The sequence below is a fragment of the Rhinolophus ferrumequinum genome, chromosome 8 (assembly GCF_004115265.2).
Source record: "Rhinolophus ferrumequinum isolate MPI-CBG mRhiFer1 chromosome 8, mRhiFer1_v1.p, whole genome shotgun sequence".
Taxonomy (NCBI): Eukaryota; Metazoa; Chordata; class Mammalia; order Chiroptera; family Rhinolophidae; genus Rhinolophus; species Rhinolophus ferrumequinum.
Genome location: NC_046291.1, coordinates 44,856,549 through 44,868,167, shown reverse-complemented (window position 1 = coordinate 44,868,167; position 11,619 = coordinate 44,856,549). Strand labels below are relative to the sequence as shown.

Genomic DNA, 11,619 nt, shown 5'->3' with positions numbered 1-11,619 from the left:
TTTAAGCTCATAGAGGAAAATACCAACTTGAGGCCCTACATAACCTGAAATAAATACAGCTTTTAAAATTCATGGCACCTAAATTCATTTGGACCACAATCATTTTTAAAAAATGTGATTTTACACATTATGATTTTACACATTATGATATTTTACACATCTTGTCATCTGCAACAACATGGATGGACCTAAAGGGTATTATGCTGAGTGGAGTAAATGAAAGAGAATAAGACAAATGTCATATGATTTCACTTACATGTGGAATCTAAAGAACAAGATAAATGAACAAACAACCTGATAGATACAGAGAACATTTTGAGGGTTCTCAGCTGGGGTAATGGATGGGGGAATGAATGAAAAAGGGGAAAGAATTTAGGAGTACAAATTGGTAGTTATAAAATAGTCATGAGAATGTAAAACATAGGATAAAGAATTTAGTCAATAATATTGTATTATAATAAGTATGTATGGTGTCTGATGGGTACTAGATTTATTGGGGTAATCACCTAATAAATTATATAAATGTCTAATGACTATTTTGTACACCTGAAACTAACATAATATTGTATGTCAACTACAATTGAAACAATTTTTAAATAATTTAAAAAAAGAAACATTTTAATAAATATCCCTAGATTCTAGTTATAATTTATATGCATTTGTTACTATTATTTATCTATTGTTTATTTAATGATTGGCTGGAATAAAGACTATTTAGTTGTCTGTTAACAACGATAAGCAAGTCTCCTTTTCAGAATACTGCATTATCCTCTCTACTCTTGGATGTGAACATTACTTGGTCATGTACCTGCAACCTGCCACAGATTATAAATTTATAATTCCTGCTACGAACAGACAAGCACTACAGTTGCTGGTGACACCAGTGGTAAGGAATTAACAAATCTTTTAAGCACTGTAATACCCCTTCATTGACGTCACTGAAAGTGGGGATGATCTCCTAACTGACATCATTGAGAAAGAACACTAACGAAATCTTACTAATGTGCTAAGTTTATACAGTGAGCATTTTAAAATAAAAATTATAGGTTAGGTAAATCAGCATTTATCTCAACCAATAGCATAGCACTATATATATAAAAATATATATAGATATAGATATAGATATTTGTTACTATTTGTTATTAGGTATATATATGTATGTGTATATATATATATATAAATATATATATAAATATATATATAAAATATATATAGATATATAAATATATAGATATATATACACCTAATATATATATATACATATGACTGTCATGAAGAACTGGTTATTCTTCAGTTTTCAGTGATTTTATACTAAATCATCTTCCAAGAATATTTACTGATCTTTCTATGTTCTGTTTCCTAAACAGCTCTGATAATAATTCCAAATGTACTTCTAAAGTGAATAACTGGTGGTAATAAAAATAATATTTCTGTGTTCTTCCTTAATTGTGTTGTATTAGCACAATTATAGATCACATTCCCCATAAACATACCACTTTTTTAGTCTAATTGATACTTTGGAGGAAAATGGATTTAACTAAGTATTGTGACTATCAAGCACTCTCTTTTACATTGTGGATTTCTATTTCTGTGTTGTCATCTGCCTATAGGTAGCCTATTTTTGCTTTTAACTTGTTGAATGCTACTCAAATTCTCTAACTCATTGCTGGAATACATAGTTCTTGTGAGTTAGATTCTGATTTGCTGTAATCTAATCTTTTCAATGATGATAAGGAAGTTTGGGGCCATTTTACATAACACTAACAATAGAACAAGAACAGTTGCCAGAAGAATGATGAACAGAAAGGAAAATGTAACATATATTTAAGTTTTTAATGAATGTGAAAAATGGCAGGGTCTGGAAAGAGCCAATAATATTTTATTTCTTCTTTGGCTCCAATTGCAAATCATATTTAACCACTTGATATCAATAAAAAGAAAAGATGACTGATAACTTATGATTGCTGATCCTCCAAAGGAGTGGGGGGAGGGGAGTTGGTGCCATATCGTGCCATGGGAATCTACTTTCACTTGTTCTCTTTTTATAAATTAATGATTGTAACTTGCACTGGGCTGAGAATCATTTGTGGCCCCTTCTTTCTCAACTGACTAGATTTACAGCATAGTGGTTAAGGCAAAGGTTTTGGCATCAATTAGGGTGGTTTGACTCCCCTAGAATGTTAATATTTATTGAGGATCTCCTAAGTCTTCTAAGCACCAGAGAAACAACAACAAACAAAAGAGACAAGATTTCTGTGCTTGTGAGACCCTCATTATACTGGGGAGATAGATAACTTAAAAATAAATTAAACAAATAACTAAGCAAGGTCACATCAGATAGATAAATGCTCTGAAAAGGGGAGGAGTGATAGAATAATGAAATTTATGGGGTTGAAGGTGGTTGCTGCTTTAGATAGGGATTAGGGAAAGCTTCTTTGAGGAAGTGGCATTTGAACTAAACCTGAATGAAGAAAGGAAACCAGTAAGGCAAGTATCTAGGTATCCCAGGTTCCTGCAGTTTCTGCATCTGTAAAAGAGAGCACAAGGCTCTTTGATGATGAAATGTGTGAAGGAATGGAAAGCACTTCGTACTGACATAGTAACCATGTGAAGCCATCTTTCTGGCTGGCTGTCCTAAGACATCAAAACCTAAAGCAGGGTTAGATTTTAATCTTGTCAATAGCAAAGTAAGTTACTACCTTTCCTGCGACGAACATATATATTTGAGATGAAATTTATTGTCTAATTTCTAGATGTCATATAACAATCAGATCCATCCTTTTGGAGTGCTCCATACCTAATGATCTGTAAAGATGGTTATTGTCACTATCCATCTACCTCTGAATTAGATGAGCAAATAACATGATAATGTTTAGATGGCCCAATCTACATTTAATGTATCTGAAGATTTAGTCCAGTGTTAACATAACACTCTGCATTTTAAGATATTTTAAAAGTAGCAATTTAAACAGAAGTCCCCAGAGGCTGTGGCCTTGTCTTATCAATGCCACTAGTTAGGTTACACAGCTAATTCCATTAGAGCCATTGAACCAAGTGTTAGTGTGTGCGAAGAGTCCATGAGTCAATTGCCAGCACAGAATTCTTTCTGACGTAGGAAGGCAGATGATCTCAACTTTTCAGTGCATACAGTGCAAATTTCTAGTTGAATGGTTCTTGACAATAGTGTCCTCTGAAACATAATGCCTGGCCAGGAGCCAGTGATTAGGCCACCATACAAATCACTGTGCATCTGACGCCAGAATGCCTCTGTGCGACGGTAACAACAAGAGTTCTGTCTTGGTGTTCCACAAGATGTTGCACTGGCTCTTTTATTCTTTATCAGACCCTGGAATTAAAGATCTTATGTAGGTAGTTTTCAGGAAATAAGTGATGATGGAAAGAAAGGAAAAGAAAAGATTTTAGTGTAGTTTAAGAAATAGCTTTGCTATTTTAGAATTCCCATTAGGACAAAATCAGCCTATGTTTTGGAACCTAGTTTTATTAATTGCTTAATAGATATTTTCACTTTAAATCTCTTGTTTAATTATAGAACTAAAATAGCTTGATTCAAACTCTTAGCTAATGATCCATATATCATTTTAGTAATCGCTAGCTTGTTTCAGAAATGCATTTATTTTGTAAGTATTATAGAATTTCAAATGTGAAAAACATGGGGAGCTTTTTTAAGATTAATAAATTAGGACACAAATTTGTTTCAAATGTTATTTTAGTGTAACATATTATAAACTTAAAATTAGCAGAACATTCTCAACATCTCACAATCCTCCATTTTAATTTGCCTTTAATTGTCTTTCTTAAGATTAAAAGCAAATACTGTATAAATGCAATTAGTGATGTAAATGAAATCTAAGTTATGCAGTGTTCTATTTGAAACGAATTATGCACTAGTTAAAATAATTAGCCAAATTTCATCTCTAACTTTGAAACTCTCTGCTGATTTTAAATTCCAGCTTTTTCTGGAAATAAATCTTCAGAGCATTTTCACATTAAATGAGTAGATCTAAGGTATTATTTGATAGGAATAGTAATTGTTCAAGATGAAAGAACACACAGAATTCTAAATACTACTCATAACAAGCAATATGAAACAACATTAAAAGAAATATTTTTCCCAAACGAAGCTAAAATTGCCAGTGTTTCTTCTTTTGGGTTGCTTTCCACTTTTAGTAAAACATTTTATTTTCTTATTAGCTAGATATAGGTATTAGCCAATTATAAAAATTGCTAGCGTCTCTTTTAAATATGGCTAACAATTCCAAAAGAAAAGAAAAAGATAATTGAAAAGGTTTCTTGTGGTTTGAAAAATGCCTTCCAAATATTCATTAAACATTTAAGTGAGTAAATTTGTAGAATATGTTTCTGACATTGGCACTGGTTCTGTGGTATTTCTCTGATCAGATGGAAGAGCTGTACGTTATGCAGAGTGCATTCAGTTCATTCATGCATAAACAATATCATTTTCATAAATTAAAACCTCCCCTGCAGAAGGAACATCTGTGCCTGCCTTTGAATAAAAGATGGTGGCATGTGAGTTACTACTTGACTGACTGAAAGAATCCTTATGATTTAGAATGAAGTTATACAGGGAAAATGGGGAAAAACAAAACAAAACAAAACAAAAATCCTAACTTGCAGTCTTCACTTCTACCTTACAAAAAAATCCACATTATAGATTTCTCTGCTTGCTGTTTGAAGAGCTGGATTCTTTTAATTCTCAAAAATGTCATTCTCTTATTATTACTTCTGTTCACTATGGCAACAGTTTTTAGTTCGCATGAAGATGTCTAATTACAGGTGAAATTGAGCTGCTGAATAGATCACATCAGACCTGAATGTCCACTTCATGGTCTCCTGGGCTGGGAGGATGGCAGTGTTCAGATATTATATCAGTATTATGTCTCTTAAAGCAAAAACAGCAAGAGCAATCTTGGATATCGGAAGCAACAGCTTGATTCCAAAACAACAACTCTGATTCACTTGAAATGAGATTATTACATTTTGGATAAAGTTGGGAGTCACATAAAAGTGTTTCTGTCGTGATGAAGGCTGATGGAAAACATGCTAAAATAATATATTTTAAATTGCACGCAAACATTTTCTTAATGTTGAAATATTCCTTACTGCTACTGTCACAGCTTGACATAGCCCCACTGGCAATGTTATTAGTATGGCTAATTGTTCCTGTCCATTAGATTACTCACATTTTTCTGGAGCAGCTTGCTAAATGAGGTCAGCTTTCTGGAACCCCTAAATCACCAATGAGAAGGAGATTAAAGGAACAAGCTTGGGAAGGGAGGTAGTCATCCAATGTGGCATCCGAATCAGAGAAGGAACAATGGAGTTACTAATGACAGTAATCAGAGAACCACAGTACAGCCAGAGCACAAGTGCCAAAACGTTATTCCCTAGAAATCATTCCTGTCAGTCAATATATCCAGAGGAAGAAAAATGCCAAACTTTTTTTTAGTAGACTTCACAATGGACAGAATCATCTGTAAATTTTTCCAATGAGTTTTGCTTATGAAACAGCACAATAATGCTCCAAAGTGGGTGGGGAAACAATTACAGCCTCCAATAATGTATTATAGTACAAATAGTATATTCTTGAGTACAAATAATTCACTACCTATTTTTTCTTGGAAAAATGATTGACGACATCACAAGATGTTTATAGAGTTATAAAATGCCATTTCTTGGATTCTTTAAATTAATTAAATCATTTTCCCCTGGCATTTTCTAAAGGTATATAACTTCATTTTGGGGATAGTGCTGGTTTGCAATAGAGAACACATCGGCTCCGGAAAATGTACAGATAAACAAGCACCAAGAAAAGGTTAAAGTTTTTAAAATATACATTTAAATATGTAGGCAAACTAAGCTAGGGGACTGACTTGCTAATAACTAACTAAACCTCCCTTTTTTAAAAACGAGAAGCAACACAATAATTTAAAAGAATGGAAACCCAAAGCTAATGGTGAAGACACTTAAATCAAAGAAAAACAAAAACACAACTGTTTGTCTCTCCACAACCCTCCCCCCCACCCCCCCACCCCCACACAGCTTCATTCATATTTCAAGTAATGAAATATCAGTTAGGTTCATTCATTATGTGCAAAGAGCTGATGACTTCCTAATCAAGATAAACAGACTAGAGAGTATGCTACAGTAAACTTTTCTCTTTTATTTTATTCTACACATAATGTTTAGTACTTTTTTTTTTTTTTTACCTTAGCAAATAAAGCAACTATTCTACTTAGGAATTATTTGTACTAAAAAAAAAATACTAAAAGAATAAATGCAACATTTGCTCAGATTTTTAATACTATTTTATTGCAACTGAATTAGTGTTTTCTAAATTGTGCATTACACCATCATATACAGGATTACAAACAAGATTACAGTACAGATCGATTCCAGTGGTACCAGTATCACATCTCAAACAGCACTTATTCTGGACTGCATTTTACATGCAATAGCTATTGTTCTAATTATGAATTAAATGGTTTGAATTTATTTAAGCTACTGTACTAAGTGACTACAATAGGTATAAATCCCAACATTAACAACCTGATTCGATTTAGGCTCAGATTCATTACATGAATATATGACAAACCACCATTTGTGTGACTATGTATAAAATCATGCATTTATATTTTCTGGAAACATTAATTTTCTGTAAAATCATGGAATGCAAAGGAGTAAAAGACTAAAAAGAAACAGTGCAAATTGTATGTGATAGTCAAGCAGCTTTTGATTTAAACAAGGGTATGTTGGCATTTGTTTATAATATGTATATACAAGCTTGTGCAAGTAATGAATTGATATGTTTTGTTAGGGAATACATCTCTTTTTTTCACCCCCTTGAGAGTTATGGATCTGGTTTTTATTTTAAGGAATGGGAAAGACTTTAAAGTGAAATGAATTGCTCAAATTGTGCAAGTTTTATTAACAATTAGAGAGGAAAGAAGTGCTAAGGCAACACAATAACTTTCTAAGCACTTTCTGCTGGTTTAAATTAGTTAAATTATTTTGTATAAATTAGATATAATTCTACTTTTCTGATATGTATAAAAATTGATGAAGCTGCATGGTTTTAAAATAGGAAATCCACATTATAAAAGTCATTAAAAATTCTGTACAAAATCACAACAAAATAATTCAGCATGGGAAAGGTAACAAGTAGTAAAATGCTGGTTGAAAAATATATATTTATATATATTTTAATTGGCCCATTACTAGTTTAAAAATTGCATAGATCCTAATTATTGCTTGTGATTTTGTTATCCGATCAGATAATTAATATGATCTGAATACAGCCACACCAAATTTGTGGTGCTTTTTTTTTTTAACTTTACTGTATGTAGTACTTTTTTTAAAATAGAAGAGCTATAGAAAATAATACATAAGGTGAACAGGAACTTTGATCCCGTTTCTTCCAAAGGCAGTAGCGACAATAAATACATATATCACTTGAAGCTTGGAGTATTTGCACTTTGCAGCAGTAGTACCCAAAGGGCTGCCTTTTGTAAACAGGACAGTCACTGTAAGCACAGTGGGTTCGTTTCCCGGAGATGGTGAAACTGACGTGCCTCTAATCGTGAAAGATGGCATTGAGTTGGGCACTCATGACTCGCTCATGGTGTGAATGGCTATCGAAGGACATAATATTGTCTATGGGGATGTCGCAGCGAGGGGCAGCGGCGCCCGAGAAGACTGATCCGTGGCTTTGGGCCCCTGCCAGGGTCGCTGCAGGATAGTGCATGGTAAAGGCATAATTTTTCTCAAACTCGGCGGATGGTTCGTGTTTGAAAGAGAAGTTGCCATTGATGCTGAGCGGCGGGCTGAGGGGTCCGTCAAAGGAAGGGCTGGTGCAATCAGTCAGGGGGCTTTCAAAGAACGGCTCTAGCGCGGCGCTGTAGGCGTGCGGCGGCGGCTTGACGTGGAAGACGTGGGAGCTGTCCATGGTACCGTATGGAGGGCTGGGCAACCCCGGGGACTGGTAGGAGTAGGGGTGAACAGGGAAGGAAGCGCTGGCTGTCGGCAGGTGCGGGGGCATGTCCTGATTCTGCTCAGGCAGAAAAGTCCGAGGATTGAGCTGCAGGCAGCCCGCAACCAGGTTGGTGGTGGGCTGGGATAAGCCCTTGCAGAGCGTCTGTACGAAGGAAACCAGATCAGGGCTTTTGCCAGAACGCAGGATCTCCGACAGAGCCCAGATGTAGTTCTTGGCCAAGCGCAGCGTCTCGATTTTGGACAGCTTCTGCGTCTTGGAGTAGCAGGGCACCACCTTGCGCAGGTTGTCCAGCGCCGCGTTCAGCCCGTGCATGCGGTTCCGCTCCCGGGCGTTGGCCTTCATGCGCCTCAACTTAAAACGCTCCAGGCGCGCCTTGGTCATCTTCTTCTTTTTGGGGCCACGTCTCTTGGGCTTTTGATCGTCGTCCTCCTCTTCCTCTTCCTCCTCTTCCAAGTCCTCGTCTTCCTCCTCCTCCTCTCCCCCGTTCCTCAGTGAGTCCTCCTCCGCGTTCATAGTTTCGAGGTCGTCCTCTTTCTTGTCTGCCTCGTGCTCCTCCTCCTGAGAACTGAGACACTCGTCGGTCCAGCTTGGAGGCCCCTGGAGCTGAGACTCGCTCATCAGCCCGCTCTCGCTGTATGATTTTGTCATGGTTCAGTGTCCTACATTCAACAGGGGAGAGAGGAAAACAGAAAGAAAAGGAGGAAAACACCGCATTCAAAAACTACACGTGCCTTCAGCTCCCACTTTGCAACCCTGTAGAAATGCATGGGAAAAGAAGTACCATCTCATTACAAAATGGATGCCCCGAAGGAAAAGTTAAATGCGTGTGGGCCCCGCTGGTACGTAGGAGACAGAACAGCGCTGGGGGTGCTGGAGAGAGTGACTGTGTGTATATGTACACTCATGTGTGTGTGTTTCCTAGTGACTAGCTTAAGTATGTTTACGGTGGTTGCCCGGCAGGATAATATGTGTGAAAATGAGTGTACATTTCGGTGACTTCGTGCTTATCTGCATGAGTTCAAAATCACAACTTCATAAAAATAATGAATTTGAAAACTGCGATGCTGTTCCCAGTTCTGTTCTGGCTTCTCAATGCTTAGCGATTAAAGTTGAAGAGCCATTACGTAATTTACCAACGCTGGCAGTGATTTTTAAGAAGATTATACTAAACAGAGATTGAAGAGCAAATGCATGGTGGAGGAAAAGTACTTTCCACCAAATTATTTCACCATCAACAAAACATTTGGCAACAAAAGTTGGCAGAGCTCTTCCATCCCACCCTTGCCTTTCTTTTCTCGCCTCTCACCCCTGGCCCTTTGCTGAATTTCTACCTTCTGTAAAAGTGCTTGCTAGTTGGACAGGGCTGGAGGCGCCGCGCAGAGCGCTCTTCCACGCGCCGGGGATCAGGTGCGGACGGCTCCTCTCTAATAAACAGCCCATTGAAAAGGCCACCCGCTCTTTATTGGGGCTTTTCAAAGTTCCCCTCAAACCTCCCTGTAAAAGATTGAGTAATTATAATGGTCAGCGATTGGCAATGGCGAAAGTTGACGCTTCTAATAAGGGAGATAAAAAGCCTTTAGTGAGACAACTGATTTCTGGCTCGTGCAGTGGCTGCTGGGGACTTGGCCGCCTCTGGAGCAGTAACAGGTAGCAGAAGTGGGTACCTCTCCCTTTCTTCCCTTTCTCCACAGCCTTTCCCCCACCCCCTCAACTAAACTATCTCTCAACCCAATTTATTTTGCAGGGTGTGTATACTCAAGGTATCATTGTCCCTTCCAATTACTGAAAAAAATAATTTGGTACTTCCAATGTGCACAAAATACATGAACACAAAATAAATCTTCGTAACAAGGGCTTTTCCCCTTACTGGGGTGGGGGGGGGGAGTGAGATAGTTGCTTGCTTTCAGTACTTTGAAATCGCCACTAGCTAATAATCATAGAGTTATTGTGCATTATTTAAAAACCCAAAGATGCCCCTATACTCGTTCCTCCCACCGCCTAAAAACCCCAGAAAATTAAAACAATGTTTTAAAAAATTAGAAAGCCTGCAGTAGGTATTTGAGTGATGAGAGTCAAAATGTGTGCGTACTTGTCTGCAATTATGGGAAAGAATGCCTGTCTCGACACACATATACACGCTCACAAATGCACACATACAGAATATGGGTCTTCAATGACTGCTTTTATTCACGAGCAAAAAGGAAAGGATTGTAATTACCTGTAACTGTTAGTAGGTCCTGAGCAGTGATGGTCTCATAACCCTGGGGCCTCCGGATACCGTGCTTTCTGCGTGGGACGAATTCCTCGTGTCCCTGCGGCGCGGGCGCTCAGGTTATATAGCCGAGTTGGTGATGCTGAGCGCGGGCGGGGCGAGAGCGGAGAGGCGAGCAGGTCCCTGCGCCCAGCGCCTGCGCACGCGTCCAGGCAGGGCGCTCCCTTCCACCTCCCTCCTCTCCCACCCCCTCCTACTCCTGCTCCCTTCTCCCCCACCCTACACCCGCCCCTTTTCCATCCTCCCCGGCATGCGCCATATGGTCCTCCGAGTCCGGCCAAGAGCCGGGAACCACGTGACCTGCCCATTTGTATGCCGCGGAGCGCTCCATTCCGGCCCCTTTGTGGCCAGAAGAAAGTGGCCCATCTGTCGCCAGTTAGAGACTCCGTGGACCTGTTTTTACCCGCAGGAGAGATTAACCCTTTCAGGCGGCAGAATGGAGAGGGGGCCCCGGGGATGGAGGGCAGGGGGAAGGGATTTGAGGGAAGGAAGCGGGAAAACTAACATTGACTGGGTTTAGATCGGAGCAAGAAGCCAGCGTCGGGGCGGGAAATAGGGCAGAGGTGAAAGGCAGAAACGCCGAGACTGGAGCGCACAGTGAAACGTCCTGACTCCTTTCGATTTCTCGCTCGCCCAGGCACTGCCCTCCTTGGCGCCAAGACTCCCTGTCCTTTCTGAGGTGCCCATCTCTTGGATTCTCCCCGTTGGCAGATGCTTTGCTTATTGACGCCAAAGGGTGGCTTCTCCTAATCTCCATAAACCCCTTAAGCAAACATACGCGACATATAAAACGACTTCATCTGTAAATGCAGCTTTGAGACTAGTCCTTTAGCCCCCTTAACTGGATTGGCCACTCCCAGCTCCTTCAGTATAGAAAATGTGCACGTCACCCTACCCTACCCGGCCTGCCCTGACCCTCAGCTACCTCTGTCTCTGGAGACTTCTCACTACATCGGGTCACCCTTCCCCCACAGGTCCTTGTTCTCAGAGTAAGCTAGTCCATTCTCTCAGACCTTGGTTCCGTTGGCCTTGTAGCTTTGGAGGATTTCTCTGACGCTTGGATTCTGCCTTTAACCAAGGCCATTGAAACGTTGCGAAGGGTGCCCTCACCTAGACATCCCTGGTTGCCTACCACAGGCTGCCTTACCGCCTCAGTCGCCACTTTTGGGCCTGTAAATACGTACTTGGTTCAGACAAGACTTCTCAAAGGGAGTATGCACAGGACCTGTGCGAAAAGGGTCAGTTTCGCTCCTCTCTAAAGAAAAACCACTTGCACCACTCTGGGCAGGGCTGATGGCCACCACTCTTCCAGACC

General features: G+C 39.3%; 1 protein-coding gene across 1 annotated transcript; it reads right to left on the bottom strand.

Annotated features, from left to right (window-relative positions):
* Positions 1–6,342: 6,342 nt before the first annotated feature.
* Positions 6,343–10,406, bottom strand: NEUROD1 (neuronal differentiation 1). The gene is made up of 2 exons (XM_033111965.1): positions 10,251–10,406; positions 6,343–8,691 (listed from the first exon to the last, which is right to left on the bottom strand). The coding sequence occupies exon 2, from the start codon at positions 8,678–8,680 to the stop codon at positions 7,613–7,615; it is 1,068 nt and encodes a 355-aa protein (XP_032967856.1). The 5' UTR covers positions 8,681–8,691; positions 10,251–10,406; the 3' UTR covers positions 6,343–7,612.
* Positions 10,407–11,619: the final 1,213 nt, after the last annotated feature.